This window comes from Panthera leo, chromosome D1, assembly GCF_018350215.1.
Source record: "Panthera leo isolate Ple1 chromosome D1, P.leo_Ple1_pat1.1, whole genome shotgun sequence".
Classification (NCBI taxonomy): domain Eukaryota; kingdom Metazoa; phylum Chordata; class Mammalia; order Carnivora; family Felidae; genus Panthera; species Panthera leo.
Genome location: NC_056688.1, coordinates 95689467 through 95711049, shown reverse-complemented (window position 1 = coordinate 95711049; position 21583 = coordinate 95689467). Strand labels below are relative to the sequence as shown.

Below are 21583 nucleotides of genomic sequence, written 5' to 3'. Positions count from 1 at the left end.
GGCAATAAGAAAATTAAATATGCATTCTTCAAACAGGTAAATTCCACTTCAAAGAATTCTTACAGATCTACTCAATATGCTCACAGGAGCATGTGAAGACACATGAATGGGCACACACACTCACGGCAGTAAAAACCTGGAAACCATCTAAATGCCTGTCATTAGGGAACTGGTTAAATAAATTACAGAATAGCCACACAATCAAATACTATGCAATTTTAAGGGCAAAGAGAGTAGCTTTTCATTTCTGACAGATGTCTAACTCTATTAATAAAAAGTAGTGGTGAGACAAAATGTTTCCAGTTGTGTTTTTTAAAAATCCACATGAGGGTTTGCAAATGCATGGGAACTTTTTGGAAGAATACACAAATAATTCTGTGATTACTTCCAGGAAGAACTATGAGTGGTTATGAAACTTTCACTTTTCATTTTATGTCCTACTAAGTAGCTTGAAAATATTTTTTTGAACAATGATCACGTATTTTATACTTTCAAATTCAATTATAGGAGGCCTGGGTGGCTCAGTCAGTAGAGTATCTGACTCTTGATCTCAGGGTCCTGAGTTCAGCTCCCACGTTGGGCATGGAACCCACTTAAAAAAAATCAAATTCAATTTAAAAATAGAGAAAATACTGATGTTTTATATACAAAACAACAGAAATATTTTTCTTTATATTGGTAGTAATGTTTAGCAGTACAGAGAACAGTTTAGAATGGGATCTAAGCTGGAATTTATACACAGCCACTTCCTACCTGCATGGCCTTGGGCAAGGAGTTTAACCACACTCAGCCTAAATTTCTTTATTTAATTGAGATATCAATACCCACATCTTACTGGGTCTATATGACCATAAAATGAGAAATGAATATTGAAAACACTTGGTAAAGTGCTCAGTGAAATTGACATTAAATTTTTATTGCTATAAGCGCTACCTGCTGACATTATCCTAAATTAGAGTCCCTTCCATGTATGACTATAAAATGCAAACTTTGTGAAGGCAGGGACAATCTCAATCACAGCTGTATTCCACATACCTAACACAGAAAGGATTCCAATATGTGTTTACGGAGCAAACTAAGCCTGTCAAATGTAATGGCACACAAAAAGCTCTCAGCAAATATTTGCTCAAATAAAACGTTCCCGACTCCATTTGACCATTCTGGGCATGTACCACTCTCTAAAGCTTTACTAAAGATTAACTATCCATCTCATCTCCCAACCAAGCAATTAGACTAAAAGAGGAAAGGGCAGATCATGAGGGCACAAGGTGAGGAGGGTTCTCCTGCTGGTCACCTGATTTTAATTTAAATAACTAAGTGCCTCAGAGGGTAAGTGAAGAATGAGGTGGGATGTTAGTAATAAAAATACATAAATGAATTCTTTTCAAAAGTTAGACTCATGAAGTAGTTACTGCTGACTAAATAAATATGGGAGACACAATCTGATCTGGCTAGTGTGAATTCCTGGTAGTAGGCCTTGAAAGCAAATGTGTAGCTTATTTAAAAGTGTCATGACGGTATAGATTTTTAACAAATGTTTCTTTTGTGTATGTTAAATGTCTGAACGTTAAGGGACTTACCTAAATTTGTATCGTAATCAATTAAGTTCAATAATGTCACAATCTCAAAGTTCTTTGAGCATATCACTTAAGGTATGTTGAAGAGAGAGTATTTCCAAACAGCCAATCGGAATGTAGGTTATCTGAGACAGCATTTTACAACTCTGGTTCAGAGATACGACATTCTTAGAGAAGTCTTGGTTTATCTAGAGCTTTTATTGTTAGCAGGGAGAACGCATGAATTGGCTTGCCCCTTTAAAGTAAATGCACTGCGCTTTCTCCAGACTACTAAAACGATGGTGGCCCTTCACTGTGCTAATATGCAAGAGCTTTTACAAGTGTAAGCAACTGCCTGCACACACACACGCAGGTACCCTCCCTTTCTCTCTCGTATGCAACACTTCCGAGAGTGTACGATGTGTCAGGGACCATTTGAGGCAGGGGGGTTACCTCACTGAATATAACAAAGGTCAACGAAAAAGTTAATGTTCTTGTAGGAAGACCAGTGATACATTACAATAGAGCAATAGGTGCTATGAAGAAAACTAAAGCAAAGTAAGAAGACAGAGTGATGGAAGGAGATGCTGTTTTAGATAGTGTGGTCAGAAGATAGGTGACATGTGAACAGAGACTTGAAAGAGAGCCATGAGAATGTCTGCAGAAATTTTTCAAGCAACAGAAGGACCAAGAACAAACAAAGTTGGTTCTCTCAAGACCCACCCCAAAGGCCAGTATGGCCGAATCACAGAATACAAGAAGGAAAGTGGTATTTGGGGTAGAGAGGTGGCCAGGGGCCAGGTCCCAGATCTTACAAGGGCCTGCCTTATAGGCCATGGTAAAAAGTCCAAAATTTTTTTCTTAAAAGTATGATGGGAAACCACTGAAGGTTTTCTGATGCTCTTTGGATCTCTTCCCCCTACAACCCTTACAAGAGTGACACGACCACACTTATGATCTTTAAAAGTGTAGAGAATACCCAAAAAACAAATAATCCAGTGAAGAAATGGGCTGAAGACATGAATAGACACTTTTCTAAAGAAGACATCCAGATGGCCAACAGGCACATAAAAAGACGCTCAACGTCACTCCTCATCAGGGAAATACAAATCAAAACCACACTGAGATACCACCTCACGCCAGTCAGAGCGGCTAAAATGAACAAATCAGGAGACTATAGATGCTGGAGAGGATGTGGAGAAACAGGAACCCTCTTGCACTGCTGGTAGGAATGCAAACTGGTGCAGCTGCTCTGGAAAACAGTGTGGAGGTTCCTCAAAAAATTAAAAATAGAACTACCCCATGACCCAGCAATAGCACCACTAGGAATTTACCCAAGGGATATAGGAGTGCTGATGCATAGGGGCACTTGTACCCCAATGTTTATAGCAGCACTTTCAGCAATAGCCAAATTATGGAAAGAACCTAAATGTCCATCAACTGACAAATGGATAAAGAAGATGTGGTTTATATATACAATGGAATACTACTTGGCAATGAGAAAGAATGAAATCTGGTCATTTGCAGCACTGTGGATGGAACTGGAGAGTGTTATGCTAAGTGAAGTAAGTCAGGTAGACAAAGACAGATACCATATGTTTTCACTCATATGCAGATCCTGAGAAACTCAACAGAAGACCATGAGGGAGGAGAAGGGGGAAAAAAAAGTTACAGAGAGGGAGGAGGCAAATCATAAGAGACTCTTAAATACTGAGAATAAACTGAGGGTTGATGGGGGGGAGGGGAGTGGGTGATGGGCATTGAGGAGGGCACCTGTTGGGATGAGCATTGGGTGTTGTATGGAAACCAATTTGACAATAAATTTCACGTAAAAAAAAAAAGTGTGGCGAATAGACTCTATGGGGCAAAAGTAGAAGCAAGGACACTGGTCAGGAGGCTACTGTGCATAGGTTTAAAAGGGAGATGAAGACCACTGGACTAGGGCTGTAGAAGTAGAGGTGGAAAGACATGGCTGGATGCAAGAGACATTTTGGAAGTAAAGTTGACAGGTTATTGATAGATTAGGTATGCGACACAAGAGTCAAGGAAGATTTTGGACCTGAGCAATCTGGTTAACCAGTGTGGTGGGGTGGGAAATAAAGAGTTCAGTTTAGGACATGATGTATTTGTGATGTCTGTAAGACAGCTAAGTGGAGATGTTGAGTGGGCAATTGGATACAAGAGTCTGGAGTTGAGGGAGAGACTGCAAATATGATTTAAGAGAATCCTCAGAATAGATGTCATATTTTATGCCATGACAGGGCATAAGACCATCTGATGAGCACATCAGTGTTTAAGACTCATTAAGAAAAGAGGAATTCAGCAGAAGAGAATGAGAAGTCATGGTGAGGGATTTAGAGGGAAAGCCAGGAGTGAATGTCCTGGAAGCCATGGAGGAAAACAGTTCGATAAGGTCAGAGGACAAGTGCTGGCTGGGGAGCTAAGAGGGTGAGAGAGACAACTTCAAGCTGAGCACCAAATTTGGCAATAAGGCAGGCTCTGGCATATTTTGACAAGACTCGTGGGGATGAAGGACTGACTGGAGTGGCTTGAAGAGACCTATACAAAGAGAGGGAAGAGAGGGACACCTGGGTGGCTCAGTCAGTTAAGCGTCCAACTCTTGCTTTCCAACTCTTGGTTTCAGCTCAAGTCATCTCACAGTTCGTGAGTTTGAGCCCCGCACTGGGCTCTGTGCTGGCAGCGTGGAGCCTGCTTGGGATTCTCTGTCTCTGTCTCTCTCTCTCTCTCTCTCTCTCTCTCTCTCTGCCTCTTCCCCTCTCACGCTGTGTCTGTCTCTCTCAAACAAATAAACTTAAAAAAAAGGGGGGGGGGGGAGCCCATGAGCACAATTTTCAAGAAGCGCCTGGCTGTACAACATGCAGAAGAATGAAACCAGACCACTTTCTTACACCATACACAAAAATAAACTCAAAATGGATGAAGGACCTGAATGTGAGCCAGGAAACCATCAAAACCCTAGAGGAGAAAGCAGGAAAAAAACCTCTCTGACCTCAGCTGCAGCAATTTCTTACTTGACACATCTCCAAAGGCAAGGGAATTATCAGCAAAAATGAACTATTGGGACCTCATCAAGATAAAAAGCTTCTGCACTGCAAAGGAAACAATCAACAAAACAATCAACTGGAATGGGAAAAGATATTTGCAAATGACATATCAAATAAAGGGCTAGCATCTAAAATCTATAAAGAACTCACCAAACTCCACACCTGAAAAACAAATAATGCAGTGAAGAAATGGGCAGAAGACATGAATAGACACTTTTCTAAAGAAGATATCCAGATGGCCAACAAGCATATGAAAAGATGCTCAACGTCACTCCTCATCATGGAAATACAAATCAAAACCACACTGAGATACAGAGAGGGAGGGAGGCAAACCCTAAGAGACACTTAAGGACTGAGAACTAAGGGTAGATGGGGGGTGGGGTAGAGGGGAAAGTGGGTGATGGGCAGGGAGGAGGGCGCTTCTTGGGATGAGCACTGGGTGTTGTATGGAAACCAACTTGACAATAAATTATATTAAAAAAAAAAAAAAACAAAGAAAAAAAACAAATGAAGTGCCTGGCTGTAAAGAGCCACCCTACAGAATTCCCCTTGCTTTTGCCATCACAGAGTCTCATGGAGATGCAGGTAGGGCTCACACATGCCCCCTACACACTGGAGTGCAAAGCTGTTCTCATTTTTGACCTGACCTGCTGGCAAGCCCTCCTATTCCTCACTGTCAGAGTCCCTTCTGTCCATTTCCACCCAAGCTGCTTCTAAACTGCAACAACTGCCAAACCCCACAGCTGACCCTAATCCCCCCTCAACAATGCAGCTGCCATTTCTCATCCATCTTGCCTCTGCCCTTCCTGATGATTTTTCTTGTTTTTTTCCTTGTCTCTTGTCACTTCTCCATACTTCTCAGTGCCTGAAAAATAGAGCTGACCTTTTAGATGTAACATCAGTGACAAAGAGGATGATTTCCTTTGCATACACAACCTGACCACAGAAGACAGGCCAACAGTGATCTCTGAGTAAGGCTCTTCTCATGCGCATGTAGCACCTTATCTGAAGGCCCAATGGCTGACTCACTGATGGGTTATTCGGAGCTTTAAAGATCTTCCAGGAGGGGCACCTGGGTGGCTCAGTCGGTTGAGCGTCCGACTTTGGCTCAGGTCATGATCTCACAGTTTGTGAGTTCAAGCCCTGTGTCAGGCTCGGGCTCTGTGCTGACAACTCAGAGCCTGGAGCCTGCTTCAGATTCTATGTCTCCCTCTCTCTGCCCCTTCCCCGCTCATGCTCTCTCTCTGTCTCTCAAATATGAATAAGTGTTAATAAATAAATAAAGATCTTCCAGGAGTCTGAGGCCTCCTGTAGGTTAGCTTCCAAAATGACTATCACATTAGTAAGCAGTGTGAGGCTTCATTCGGACAGTGGTAAATTCCTGAGAGGCAGGAACCAGTTTTCATACTTCCTTATGTCATCCATTCAATAGATACTATTGCAGCCTATGGGATTTAGCATGAGAGATGCAGGAGGTGCAGAGAAAATGGGTATGGCTTCTCCCTTCATGGGGCATGTAGGAGTCTAGTAGGGTATTTACATTAGTAAATGGACACAATATGGCATGGTAAATTCCTTCATAAGGGAATACCAGACACTATAAAAGCAAATAGAAAGAACAGCTTATTTAAATTTGGGCATTAGAAGCTTCCCTGTGCAAGTGATGTTTAAGTTGTGAAGAGTACTGAGTTAGCCAGATTAGGACAGTTCAGCATTTCAGGGGAAGAACGTGTGCAAAGCCCCAGAAGCAAGTGAGAACAGAGCACATCTGAGGGCACTGACCAAAGTTAAATATGGCCAAGTGTGTATGTGTGTGTATTCTGGGGGTGAAAGAGGGGCACTGAAGAATGAACAAAGATAAGCTAGAGAGAAGGAGGGGCCAGATCACAAGACACATTAAAGAAAGACCATGTCCTGGGATATGCACCAAATGATTTAAAGGCAATTTTCCTTGAGAAGTGAGAATGGGGGAGAGATGGGAAGACTTCACTTTATTATTTTAAATACCCCCATAATGTTAGACATTTACTTTTTAGAATGCCATGCATTCCTTCTGTAATTCAAATTTTTAATTAAACAAAAGTTTTATTTATTTTTACTTTAGAGCGATTGAGAGCATACACACAAAGGAGAGGGGGCAGAGAGGAAGAGAGAGGGAAGGACAGACAGAGAATCAAGCAGGCTCTATGCGCAGCACAAAGCTGGACGCAGGGCTCGATCCCACGACTCTAGGATCATGACCTGAGCTGAGATCAAGAGTTAGATGCTCAACCAACTGAGCCCCAGGTGCCCCAAAACACCCAGGTGCCCCAAAACAAAGAAAGTTTTAAAAGCTGAGTCTAACTGCACTGGGGAGAATGGGTTGGAAGCAGGACAAGACTAGAGAAAGGAGAGCAGTTAGAAAGTTGTGGCAAGAATCAGGTGGCCTGAATTGGAGTCACAGCAGTGACTATGGGAAGAAAATATAATTAGAAAGTAAAATGGAAAGATTTTGGTAAAGAATATAGGAAACAACTAGATTTCTGACATGGGCAAATGGGTGGATGGTGAATGGTGGGGTCTTTTGTTCAGTTTGGGAAAACAGGGCATGACACAGGTTTAGGTAGGATAAAAATGAGTTTAGATTTGATCATATTAAGCTTGAAGTACCTAGAGGACATTCACATGGAATTCAAAGCTTATTAGAGGTCCTGAATCTATAACCCTGGAGGAAAAAATCTGACTTACAAAAAGAAATGCGCTATTCTCAGCACATATATGGTAACTTAAGTCCTGAGAAAAGATAGGATTGCCCAGGTATATGTAGAGAGTAAAAAGAGAAGGCTGAAACAGAAGCTGGAGGTAAAGCAATATATAAAGTTGAACTTCTCGGAATGATCTGTGATCCATCTGTATCATGATCTCCTGAGGGGTTTGGTAAAAATGTGGAATTCTTGGCTCTACTGGTTCAGATACTTTAGTGGCCTAGGAACCTGTATTTTAAGCAAGTACCCCAGACTATTTTTGTGTAAGGTAAAGTTTGAGAACCACTGATCTAGAAGATGAGTGGAGGAAGAAGAGCTGGAGAAAAGAAAAGAAAAAAAAAAAGGTTAAGAAGGAGCTGTACTCTGCTCACCCCCAAAGAAAAATGAGAATTTCGTGTCACAGTAGCCATTGGAAAACAGCATATCCATCAAAGCACAGTGGGCTGGTGAAAAATAAGCTGTCAGTAAATACTTGTTTAATAAGTAATTGGGAAAAGTATTTAAAGTTATAATTTACCTCTGTATACTTATAAGCTATTACCTACTCTATAGTATAAACAAAGTTAACCCCTGGGAATTTATAAGATAAAAGAATAGTAGGAAGTCGGAAAAAAAAGGATTGAGTGAGAATCACTTTGATGTCAATGTCTAGGACAAATTACAAAGGTTTAGCAGGTACCTAGCAAGTTAGTGAATAAACAACCATGACCTTTCAGATCCAAGTAAATTCCTGAATATATAAACACAGAAGCAAAGCTCTATGATAAAAAGATGGGCTCAGTGTTGAAAAGCACTGAAATAAACCTGTCAGCTTCATAGTATCATCCAGATGCCCTCTCCCAGATTAACCAATTACTTAATACCCAAATCAAGCCACTCTTTCACTTATAAGCTATTAAAGACCAATAGATAAAGATTTAGTCTGTTTGTCCAACTAAACCTGACAGCTCTTGCTCAGGTCATAGTTGCTGAAATATTACTGCTTATCAAACACTTCTTATGCCAAAGTTGCTAGGTTTCAGATCATCAGCTTTGTCAGAAACTTCATTTGTTCTAAGCAGTTAAAAGGATCTGTACTTTAAAGACATTTGCTTGATAGAAGGCAAAATGATGAAATAACCCCCAAATTAAATCACACCTATTTTTGACGCTTCTCCACCCACCCCCAATTTAAAGTCATCACAAAACATTCTGCAGAGGTAAAGCAAACTGGAAAAGAGAAGACTTTTACTTCATTATTCCCATTTTTTACTTTTCTTTCTATTTCTTCATTGGTAGGTATTATGAAAGGGGGGGAAAGCACTTCAAACTTACTGAGTACAAAGTGCTCACTTGCATGTTACTACAGATTTTTACTTACTGCTATCACTAAATGCCACTCATCAGTTATGTGACTGTGGGTGACTTTCTCTCCTATGAGTTGTACCACATACCCTTTAAGAATTTTCTCCTAGTCTAAAGTACTATTGTTCTAAGATTTGAGAAGGAAGCAGTCGGTAGCTAAGAAATATTATAATGTTATGAGAGTTGATAACAATTATACTCTTTATTTACTTAAAGTTTTAGACCTCCACTTATGAAGACAGAGAATATCCAGGGGCCATGAACCCCAGTGCTATAAGTACAACTTCTTTTTTTTTTTTTTTTTGTTAAGTAGGCTTCATACATGGAGACCAATGTGGGGCTTGAAGTCATGACCCTGAGATCAAGACCTAAGCTGAAGTCAAGAGTCGACTGAGACACCTGGGTGCCCCTTTCCCCTCCCCCACCTATTTTTAGAAGTACAACTTCTTGATTTAATAAGTCTAAGACAAACTGGTAACATTTCAGGAGTTCATTTGTTAGCTGGTAATTCAGAACATGGAATATTGGTTTTTCCACAGTAATGATGTGATACATTATGGTTAGGCTCTTAGGCTAATTCACAAAATTGAATTTAATCTTCAAGTGACTCTCCAGACAATTTTGACAAAAACAGAAAAATAAATATTGCCATACTAGGAAAAAAAAAAAAAAAAAAAAAGAGAGGCACCTGGGTGGCTCAGTCAGTTAAACACCCAACTTCGGCTCAGGTCATGATCTTGCAGTTTGTGAGTTTGAGCCCCATGTCAGGCTCTGTGGTGATAGCTCAGAGCCTGGAGCCTGCTTTGGATTCTGTGTCTCCCTCTCTCTCTGCCCCTTCCATGCTATCGCGTGCATGTACTCTCTCTCTCAAAAATAAATGTTAAAAATTTTTTTTTAAAAAAAGGAAATGAAAAAAACCACAAATTTATCTCAAAGCCTATTCTTCACAGTGAAATCAACCAAAGGATCCATTGACCTGATTACTCTGTAGATGCTCCAAGTAATGAGATTATAACAGCCCACTCCTTAAGTCCATGGACCCCAAGTACTCTTGCTTAAATAAAGAAAAATTTTCAGGTACAGGGGACACAAGGGGATCAGAGGTATGCCAAAGCCCAAAGCTGGGAGAAAAGCATAAAGGTGAAGAGAAGAGGAGCACCTCTTCTTAACTATCCCAACTGCAGTGGGAAAGGAACTCAGACTCTAGAACATTCTCTTCACATCCCAGCTAAGGATTCCCTGAGCAATGCTCCTGGAATTCAGTGGCAGCTCAGTAAACATGGAACCTAAAAACATATAAGGTATGCTTCCCAGCTGAGACAGGGATTGTGGAAAGGAATGATTCCCTAACATGCCATGCTGAGAGCTCACCACTTGCTCCTGCCAGAAGTGACCACAGTTCTGACTGGGAGGACCCTGCCTGGAACAATGGCTGCCTCCTTACTGTGACTGAAGCCCCATTTCAACCCCTTTTCAGGGCTAGGTCTTCCAATATATTTGTGTGTTCACAAGTTTGTAGTTGTAACTTGTGGGTGTCTATCTTTATCATTTGCTAAGGCTTGAAATAGAAAAACCAAACTGTTCTCTTCTCCTGGGAAGAACTGCTTACTGTACTTACAATTTTACAGTGATGGAAAATACCCCTATGTAAGTCTGTATTTGGGGCAATTCAGATTTTTAATTCATAAGTACTTCTCCACATTCACTACGGAAAAAAATGACCTATCTAATTTGGACAAGTTTAAATATCAGGCAGAGTTTCAAAAGGTATTTGCCCACGCTAATATTCTAAAGTTGCCATTTCAGTTTACCCTTAGCCCTCTCCCTGATATTAGACCACTTTAAAACTAAAATCACACTTCTGCTCTCATTTAGGTATTATAACCAAAAACAAGTAGCAAGGAATATGGTATGTCAGTTAGGACACAATATATATATATATATATATATATATATATATATATATATATATATTAAGCTTTTAATTAATTGTTGCTGAACATATGAACAGATCTGCAGTACACCCAAATCCATATACTAAAGGGATCTTTCAGTTCTTTAATAAGCATATGCAAATGTGATAATTCATCACAATCTAAATTGAGTTTTGGATTCTGCCCGCATTTGAAATATTGCCAGGAAGGAAAGCACAGGTAATATACCCAGCTATCCGAGTGGCACTCAGAAGATGATCATGTATTCAACTCTCTTACTTTACTTATAAATGTTGCTTTTCCTTCAGATTAAATCCAACTTTCCTTCCCTAGCCTCTTCTTGTTACGCTGAAGACACCAGCTTTATGTCTTCTGGTATAAAATTTTGTGGTTGTATGAACTTAACATTGTAAATGTTATGTAGCAAAGTATTGGACAAATTCACTGAAAAAGACAACTGTTAAAAGATTATAGTAAAGAAATCTTGCTTTCCTAACCTTAAGCCTGCAGGAGTGACTTGGCAGATTTCCAAAAGACTGTTCAAATTTCTCCCTTTCTGAGGCAAGTTACAAAAACCTCTACCTTTCCCCCACTGAAGCATAAGTATCCAATGTGCAAAAAAGAAAGAATGCGGGGGTTTTTTGTTGTTAAAAAAACAAATCAGGTTCTACTTTCACATTGCAATGTTCAGCAAATAATACATTTCGACCAGCTTTCACTTTTCAGATGGGCTACTTCCTAGGCTGAGAGGCAGGACACCAAAATGGGAAGGAGAAGTCAATGTCATAGTGTATAAATAGATGTGGCCAAAAACAATATTGCAGAAGAGCCAATAGGAGATGGGCTCCCCAAATTGCAGCAGGAGTGACTTAATTCCATGTATCCCTTCATGAGGGCCTCAAGGAAAATTATCACCAGGAAATAAAAGGGGGTGGGGGTAGCAGCCAGGACTCCCATAAGATTTCTGATCTTTTGTGAAAGAAATAAACTAGCAGTGCTTTCTAGAGTTTCTGAAATGCACACCTATCTTTTAAATCTCAAATGGTATGGCCATGAAAAGGAAATCTTTTCCAATGTAAGTTGGTATAGAGAAAAAAAGTGCCCAACAAGAAGTTAGTCTTTTCTCAGACATACTTAAAAACCACTGAACAATACCAACGCCGATTTTACATTGTTATTACTCACTCGTTACACGAGGTAAAATTTGCCATCACAAGGCAAATCTAAACGAGAACCCCACTTCATACAAAAGTAAACCTTGCACTGTGTTCCTATCATCATTCATTACACACAATCGAAAGGTCCATAATTTCACACGATGACGGTTAATACACTTGAGGTCAAGGGGCCAGACTGCATGGGGCACACAATTCACTTCCTAAATGTTTGCTGGACTTTGCAGGATTGCTCTCAAGTGTTGGAAGTCATTAAGTTTACCAAGATTCTGCAGCCGAGCACACGCACGTACTGTTTAGGGATCAGCGGCATTCACAAAATGTAGGCAATCATAAAGTTATGTAAGAAAAGCAGTCCCTCCTCTGAGGAATTAGTTCGGACGGACACACAAGAATCCAGGAAATCGCATATCCTCCTTGCGGGGCCGGGTTACAGGAACTAGGTAAAGAAACAATGCAAAGTACACTGGGAAACGAGGGCAGTTACAGCCGAAAAGATGCAGGCAACGCCACCAGAGGCATCTTCAAGCATTCCTTCGGAAGGAAGGTGTATGTTGTCCCTAAAGAGCCCCTGTTGACCTGGGTAACGGTACAAGCTGAAACCACCTCGTCCCGACACGAACTCCAGCACTGGAAGAGGAGACTGGGGTAGGAAGCATTAGATGACCCACTGCCTAGGGGTGCCGAAGCTGTCACCGCCCTGGGACTCGCGCACAGCCGGGCGCTGCCACCTGCTTTCTACTTCTTCAGGGAGGGCTGGTGACGCGTGGTGGGCCCGAGAGGAACCAGAGGCAAGGATAATGAATCTGCGGTTTCTAAAGCCCAAGCACAACAAAATGTCCCCAGAGTCCGACCCCCACAGCCGGGCGACTCTTCCCACGCGGCACGCTGCCCCAGGGGTGGAAGGCTGAGAACTTGCAGGCGTCCGAGGCGAGGGCCAGAGAACAAATGGGGAGGGGGCGACGCCGGGTCTCAGCGTCGGGGTCGCTCGGGCCCTAGCGCCCGGACCGTGGGAAGGTAGGCTGGGGGCGGGGCCGCGTGGAGCCAAATAGCCAGGGGCCGGACCTGGGAATCCCCCGGGGCGAGGGCGGGCGCGGGCGGGGAGGGACGCCTATGGCCGCTACCTGCTGCTGGATCTTCCCGTCCTCCGTGACGACCCAGTGCGTGGTGGCGAAGGCCCCTCGAGCCGCCACACTCAGCAAGGCGGAAAGACTGAGGAGCCAGCCTGGGCCGGAGCAAGGCGGCAGCTCGCACCGGCCGCGGACCCCTACTGCCGCCGCCATCTTGCCCCCCCGGCCCGGCTGCTCACACCGGAAGCGGAAGCGGGCCCCCGCCGCCCGCCATCTTGGGGAGGTCGGCGCTGGAGGAGGTGGAGCCCAGGGGGCGCTGCCCGCTGACGACCGGCTTTTTCAGCCTCGGTTTGGGCTACCGGGGCAGCCGGGTTTGGCTTTAGGTCGGAGACCGCGTTTTTGTTACTGTTTTCCTGTACGCGATACGATCTCGTGGGGTGGGAACCAGAGGGAGATAAAAGTAGTGTTCTAGGTGGAGCCTAAATTGAAATAGCAGGATTCAGAGAATACATACAGAGTGTGTATGTCTGTGTGTATATATTGATATATAGTCTTAATAAAGTCTTGGTTTTCGCTTTATTTCATTTTAATTCCTGGTTGTGCAATATAGTTGGGAAATAAAAGGTATGCTTTGAAAACGCCTAAGGGAAGAGATGGATTCTCTTTTATTCTTCAAGTCTCTTAACAGTAGAAGCTTCAGAGTTGGACTGGTTGTCAGTCAAGGGCAGCGCTGTTCGGTATAAGTATGTAAGCCTCGAGCCACATACAAATTTTTAAACAAAGACAGTGAAATAACACATTTTATTTAACCCATTATATGTAATATAGTATTAGTTCAATATGAAATCTGTACAAGTTACTGAGATATCTTTTGTACTTAGTCGTGGGAATAGGTGTGTATTTTAGATTTAGAGCTCAGGTAATTTCAGGCTAGCGAGATTTCGGGGCTTAAGAGCCATATGTGGGTAGTGGCTACCTCAGGTCTAGGCTGGAAGTCTAGATCTGGAGACCCAAACAGCATTGGCATCACCTGGCAGTTTATTAGAAATGCACATTCTTGGCTCTTCCACCCCTCCGCATCAGATTCTACCTTTCAGCAAGAGTCCCCGGGTACTGGTATGTACGTTAAGAAGCACTTCCCTCTAGTGAACCAACGTGGGGCCAAGCGACTAGCCTGCCTTCTTGCTTCTAGTTAGATATGTTGTTTTAGGTATTTCAGGGCTGCCTTCTAGCTTTGTAGGTTCATTAAGCTTTTGGTTTTCTCTTTGGGAAAAGGAGGGTGAGAATTTTGCCTGACCACTTCCCTACTTTGGCATATTGCTGGAAAACAAAAATAATTGCCAAGTGTTTAAATATAACTTCATACTATGGAAGCAATGACCACAGCATTGGTTTTTAGTTCCTTCTGAAAGCAGGTTTTCTTAGAGGATTGCAGTAATGAACATGCATCTCCCTAAAAATGTGTGGCTTATCTGCTTTTTTGTCTAGTTCTCTGCTAGACAGTGGGTATGGAGATCTGACCACTGAGCAATGTGCAAGCTAGTGGAATATTGGCAGGTTAACAATTGAAATACAGGATGTATTATTCCTGAGTATTCCTGTGTGTGTGTGTGTGTGTGTGTGTGTGTGTGTGTGTGTGTGCCTACTACATATTCTTTATCTATTTATCTGTTCATCTATCCATGGACATTCGGGTTGCTTTTGTATCTTAGCTATTGTAAATAATACAGCAATAGAACATAAGGGTACATATATCTTCTCAAATTTGTGTTTTTGTTTTCTTTGGATAATTTCCCAGTAGTGAAATTACTGGATTGTATGCTATTTCTATTTTTAATTTTTTGAGGAACTTCCGTGTGTGGATGCACCAGTTTACATTCCCAACAACAGTGCACAAGTGTTCCTTTTGCTCCACATCCTTGCCAACACTTGTTGTCTTTTTGATTCTAGTCATTCTGACAGGCGTGATGTAATATCTCATTGTAGTTTTGATTTACATTTCCCTGATAATTAGTAATGCTGAGCATCTTTTTATGTGTCTGTTGGTCATCTGTATGTCTTTTTGGAAGAAAAAATGTCTATTTAAGTCCTCTGCTCATTCTAAAATCAGATTATTTATTTTGGGGTTTCCTGGTGTTGAGTTGTGTAAGTTATTTGTATATTTTGGCTATTAATGCCTTATCAGATATATAACTTGCAAATATCTTCTCTCATTCAGGCTGCCTTTTCATTTTGTTGATGGTTCCTTTACTGTGCACAATTTTTTTTTTGTTTGTTTTTTGGGTTTTTTTTGGGTGCAATCCCAGTACTTTATTTTTGCTTTATTTCCCTTGCCTTAGGAGACGTATCTAGAAAAATATTGATAAGACCAATGTCCAAGAAATTACTGCCTATATTTTCTTCTAGGAGTTTTATGGTTTTAGGTCTTATATTTAGGTTTTTAATCCATTCTGAGTTTGTTTCTATGTAGGAAAGTGGTCCAGGGGCACCTGGGTGGCTCAGTTGGTTAAGCGTCTGCCTTCAGCTCAGGTTATGATCTCATGGTTTGTGACTTTGAGCCCCATGCACTGACAGTGGAGATCCTGCTTGGAATTTTCTCTCTCTCTCTCTCCCCCACTAGCACTCGCTCTTGCTGTGTCTAACTAACTAACTAACTAACTAACTAACTAACTAACTAACTAACTAACTAACGCTCCAGTTTCATTCTTTTGCATGTAGCTGTCCAGTTTTCCCAGCACCATTTATTGAAGAGACTGTACTTTCCCCATTGTATATTCTTGCTTCCTTTGTTGTAGATTACTTGACCAGATAAGCATGGGTTTGTTTCTGGGCTCTCTGTTGTGTTCTGTTGATCTATATGTCTATTTTTGTGCTAGTGTCATATGGTTTTAATTACTGCAGCTTTGTAGTATATCTTGAAATTTGGGGTTGTGATACCTCCAGTTTTGTTCTTCTTTCTCAAGATTTCTTTGGCTACTTGAGGTCTTTTGTGGTTCCACATAAATTTTAGTATTAATTGTTTTAGTTCTGTGAAAAAGATTGTTGGTGTTTTGATAGGGATTGCATTGAATCTGTAGATTGCTTTGGGTAGTATGGACATTTTAACAATATTTGTTCTTCCAGTCCCTAAACATGGAATATCTTGTCATTTGTTTGTGTCATTTTCAATTTCTTTCATCAGTGTTTTATAGTTTTTAGAGTAACGTCTTTCACTTCCTTGATTAAGTTTATTCCTTGGTATTTTATTCTTTTTGGAGCAATTGTAAAATGGAATTGTTTTCTTAATATCTCTTCCTGCTATTTAATTATTAGCAATTGAAACAAAATTGATTTTTTATGTATTCTGCAACTTTACTGACTTCGTTTTTTACTTCTAATAGTTTTTTGGTGGAGTCCTTAGGGTTTCCTATGTATAGTATCATGTCATCTGCAAATAGGGACAGTTTAACTTCTTCCTTAACAATTTGGATGCATTTATTTTTTTTGTCTGAGTGCTGTGGCTAGGACTTCCAGTACTATGTTGAATAAAAGTGGTGATAGTGGATATCCTTGTTCTTGTTCCTGATCATAGAGGAAAAGCTCTCAGTTTTTCACCATTGAATATGATGTTAGCTGTGGATTTTTCATGTATGGCTGTTATTATGTTGAGGTGTGTTCCCTCTAAATCCACGTTGTTGAGAGTTATCATGAATAGATGTTAAATTTTGTCAAATGCTTTTTCTGTATTGAGATGTCATATGATTTTTATCCTTTCTTTTGTCATTGTGGTGTATCACATTGATTGATGTGCAAATATTGAAGCATCCTTGCATCCCTGGAATAAATGCCACTTGACCAAGGTGAATGATTCTTTTAATGTATTTTTGAATGCAGCTTGCATTTTGTTGAGGATTTTTGCATCTATGTTCACCAGAGATACTTGCCTGTATATTTGTTTTGGTAGTACTTTGTAAATTGTGAACAGCTAAACTTGTGAGTAATTCTTTGTTCAATTAATTATACATTCTTAGCATACGATAGCAGGACGCATTTCCTGTACAAATATATTTTTATCTTCCAAAAACCTTGGTTAGTTTGACTTTTATTTATTATCTCTATAGAATTTTTGAAGCCAGGAATTGGACAGTGATAAAATGAACTTTCTGGATCATTTCCTCCTTTGGGCCATTTTAACTGAAAGTTGCAGAGAATCTCCATACTGTTTATTCCTTAGAGAAAATATAAGATATAAATATACCTGAGAGAATTAACATTCTGGTTTAAATTCTGTTAATTGATTACCTTTTGCTTCATAGAAAACCAACTTAAATTGTAGTGGCTTAAATGTTTAACTTTAAAACATGATTTATTATATTTCATAGTTTGTTGGCTAGACTCATCTGGGTGTTTCTTCTCCTGCTTGGCTGGGGTCACTCATAAGGCTGCACTCAGCTGGGACCTCAGCTGGGGCTGTCCCAGAATGACTCCACATACATATCTAGTGCTTTAGCTGGAGTGGCTGAAATGGCTAGGAGTGGCTGGGTTGTCTCTCAGGATAGTTAGAGAGGCTTCTGACATGGTGGCCAGGCTCCTTGAGGGCCAGACCCAGAACTGGGAAGTGTCTCTTCTGCATTCTACTGGTCGAGAAGGGAATAAGCGTAGCTCAGATTCGAAGGGAAAAGGAAATAGACTCATCTTGATAAGTGAAGCATTATGTTCAAGCAGATATGGAAGGAATTATTGGCAGCTTACTCTGCATATAGTTAATTCCTTTAGAGGGATTTTGAATTGATAGAAGTTGAAAAGGTGGATAGGGAGGGAGGCTAGTTATGGCAGGGAGGGCTGTAGAGGTACATCTTTCCAACAGCTATATGCAAAGTGAACACAGTTTACAAAGGGAAGGCAGAGAGTACCTAAATATAATAATTTCATTTAGAAATAGTTTGCCAAATAGATCAAGCAGTCTGAAGCATGAGGACTACTATGGATGAGACCAAATGTCTAGTCAGCCAAGGATTCTAATTCACAGAGACACCAGGGCTGCTCTGAGGATAGCATGATGGTCAGCCCCAAAAGAATTTTCCAGATACAGACTTTCCAGACGTTAATTTATCAAAAGCCTTACAGCTGTTAATATATTTGGGGAGGACAGTTTCTGTGGAGTAACTGTATTGTCTATTCACTGTAAGTAGCTAAAGATCATACCTGTCCCCACCCCCAGTTTTTACTACCACATACACTCAAATTTCAATATCCTCATTTTTTAAAATTTATTTTTATTTTAATTTACATCCAAGTTAGTTACCATATAGTGCAAAAATGATTTCAGGAGTAGAATCCAGTGACTCATCCCCTATATATAATACCCAGTGCTCATCCCAACAAGTGTCCTCCTTAATGCCCCTTGCCCATTTAGTCCATCCCCCCACCCCAAACCCCTCCAGCACCCTCAGTTTATTTTCTGTATTTAACAGTCTCTTATGTTTTGTCCCCCTCCCTGTTTTTATATTATTTTTGCTACCTTTCCCTTATGTTCATCTGTCTTGTATCTTAAATTCCACATATGAGTGAAATCATGATATTTGTCTTTCTCTAATTTCGCTTAGCATAATACACTCTAGTTCCATCCATGTTGTAGCAGATGGCAAGATTTCATTCTTTTTGATCACTGATTAGTGTGTGTATATATATATATATATATATACAGACATACATCATCCCTGATGATGAGCGATGTTGAGCATTTTTTCATGTGTCTGTTAGTGTCTATTCATGTCTTTTGCCCATTTCTTCACTGGATTATTTGTTTTTTGGGGAGTTGAGTTTGATAAGCTCTTTATAGATTTTGGATACTAACCCTTTATCTGATATGTCATTTGCAAATATCTTCTCCCATTTCATAGGTTGCCTTTTAGTTTTGCTGTTTCCTTTGCTGTGCAGAAGCTTTTTATCTTGATGAAGTCACAATAGTTCACTTTTGCTTTTGTTTCCCTTGCCTCCAGAAACATGTTGAGTAAGGCACTTACTGCAGTCGAGGTCAAAGAGGTTTTTGCCTGCTTTCTCCTCGAGGATTTTGATGGCTTCCTGTCTTACGTCTAGGTCTTTCATCCATTTTGAGTTTTTGTGTATGGTGTAAGAAAGTGGGCCAGGTTCATTCTTCTGCATGTCGCTGTCTAGTTTTCCCACCATTTGCTGAAGAGACTGTCTTTATTCCACTGGATATTCTTTCCTGCTTTGTCAAAGATTAGTTGGCCATACGTTTATGGGGCCATTTCTCGGTTTTCTATTCTGTTCCATTGATCTGAGTGTCTGTTTTTGTGCCAGTACGATACTGTCTTGATTACAGCTTTGTAATACAGCTTGAGGTCCAGAATTGTGATGCCTGCAGCTTTGGTTTTCTTTTTCAGGATTGCTTTTGGCTATTGGGGGTTTTTCTGGTTCCATACAATTAATATCCTCATTTTATGATGAAACTCAAGTTCATTCTATTAAAACCTTTTGTGAGTTTGGGCTTTTTGATCTTATCACTTTATAGAAAGTTAAATTTTAGTTTTTCCTCATTGGAATACCATTTCCTCATTTTTTATTTGTTCTCTGTTCCTTTTCTGATAAATTTCTTGAGGAATACTAACTGGAGCTGCATCTAGTATTCTGTGTATCTAGGCCTTATCTCAGATTTTTTTTAATGTTTATTTATTTTTAGAGAGAGAGACCGAGCACAAACAGGGGAGCGGCAGAGTGAGGGAGACACAGAATCTAAAGCAGGCTCCAGGCTCTGAACTGTTGGCACAGAGCCCGACACGGGGCTCAAACCCATGAACTGTGAGATCGTGACCTTGGCCGAAGTTGGATGGCTCAGCCGACTGAGCCACTCAGGTGCCCCTGAAATCTTGTTTCTATGACCAGAATTTTACTGGATTTTCTTCTGATTGCATTAGTTTTACCTAATAAATGTGAAACTTCTAGGAATCAATCTACAATTTCTTAGGTTTTTTGATAGATTAGATTTCATTGGTCTAAGTTTTAGTTTCCATCGCACTTGCTAGAATTGAATCTCATTTTTTCCCACCTGACCAGAACTGCTTTGAGTTCCTCCTATAGTTTCCAACACGGGAGAAGATAGTGTGCTTGGGGAGCACACAGGTGCATGGTCCTGTACACACCTTGGGAGGAAAGGCTTCCAAAACAGAATGAAATCTAGTGGGGTCTGAAGGATGAATCCATTAGCTGGATGAATAGGGTGGAGTGGGGGGTGGGTAACAATGATTTTCTTGACTGGGGAAACATGCCTCAGTATCAGAAAGAGCACGGTGCCCTCTGAGTCACTGAATGCAGTTCATTATCATAGATGAGGAATTTAGGAGCCCAGGGATTGAAACTAGGAACCTAAAAGCTTTGGGATAGCACAGCAACCCACTTTTTTGTTTTTAGCACAGCCTGGCGTTCTTAAAGCCAAGTGTTCCGCAGTTTTTGTTGCCTCCATCTCAAATGCTTTTCCTTGAGATCTTCACTAGCCTGGCTCCAAATCATCACCCAGGTCTTGGCTCAAATTAATTCTTTACAGACTTTTCCTAACCATGCTTTCCATGTTAGCTCTTACACATTGTCACATTAGAATGCTTCAGCATTTTCATACTACTACTCTCTGAATTCAGCCTATTTATCAGGCTCTGTGTACTAGAATGTGAACTCCCAGCAGTTTGCCTCTCTTGTTCATTACTATGTTCCAGAGCCTGAAACACTGCCTTTGACTTTTTATCGAAAGCTTACCATGTGCCAAGCACTGTTTTAGGTAGTTGTGATTATCAGTGAGCAAAATGCAAAAATCTTTCCCTTTGTGGCATTTTAGCCACATTACATTCTATCAGGAGAAGACAGAGTAAACAACATGCAAGTAAACTATACAGTATGTTAGAAGTTGGCAAATGCTCTAAAGAACATGCAGCAGGGTTAATTAAGTGGGATTTGGAGTCTTGGCAGGATAGAAAAGGGGCATTGCAATATATCATGTTTCTTGAGAAGGTGATCTTTTGAGGATTTGAAGGAGATGGAATTAGACAAGCAGATAGAAGGGAAAGAGTAGCCAGTGCAAAAATCCTAAGGCAGGTGTGTCTGCCTAGGCTGCAGGAAGCCAGGTGACTGGGGCAGAGTGATGGAGAGGAAGGACAGCAGCTGAGGTCAGGGATGAAAAGCCATGGCATTTTTAAAATTTGTATTCTGAAATGAGCCACTGAACAGCTTCAAGTAGGAGTGGATCTCTGCTGTCATGTTTAGAACAGGCTGTCAAGAATCCAGTGTAAGAGCAGGGAGATCAGTTAGAAGGCTACCATGAAACTCCAGGCAAGAAATGATGGACAAAGAAATTTGGCAGTCCTCATCATGTAGGTGGTACTAAAGCTACAGGACTGGCTGTGATCATCAAGGGAATTTAGATATCTCGTTCTGATCCATTTAAATTTTGGCTTTAAAACACTCCTAACAGGGGCATCTGGGTGGCTCAGTCGGTTAAGTGGCCGACTTCAGCTCAGGTCATGATCTCATGGTTTGTGAGTTAAAGGTGTCAGGCTCTGTGCTGATTGCTCGGAGCATGGAGCCTGCTTCTGTTTCTGTGTCTCCCTCTCTCTCTGCCCCTCCCTCATTTGCGCTCTCTCTCTCTGCCTTTCAAAAATGAATAAATGTTAAAAAAAAAAAATAAAAATAAATAAAACACTCCTAA

The 21583-nt window shown here is 40.8% G+C and overlaps 1 protein-coding gene across 3 annotated transcripts in view; it reads right to left on the bottom strand.

Annotated features, from left to right (window-relative positions):
- TTC17 (tetratricopeptide repeat domain 17) overlaps nucleotides 1-13209 on the bottom strand; it is a 124898-nt gene extending 111689 nt beyond the window's left edge. For 2 of the 3 annotated variants that reach the window (XM_042906697.1, XM_042906698.1), the window contains exon 1: nucleotides 12943-13203. In XM_042906697.1, the coding sequence (XP_042762631.1) occupies nucleotides 12943-13101 (159 nt within the window). In that variant the 5' untranslated portion in view covers nucleotides 13102-13203. Of the gene's footprint in view, nucleotides 1-12942 lie in introns of all 3 variants that reach the window. The other variant, XM_042906699.1, reaches the window with a different exon arrangement.
- Between the last annotated feature and the right edge of the window lie 8374 nt (nucleotides 13210-21583).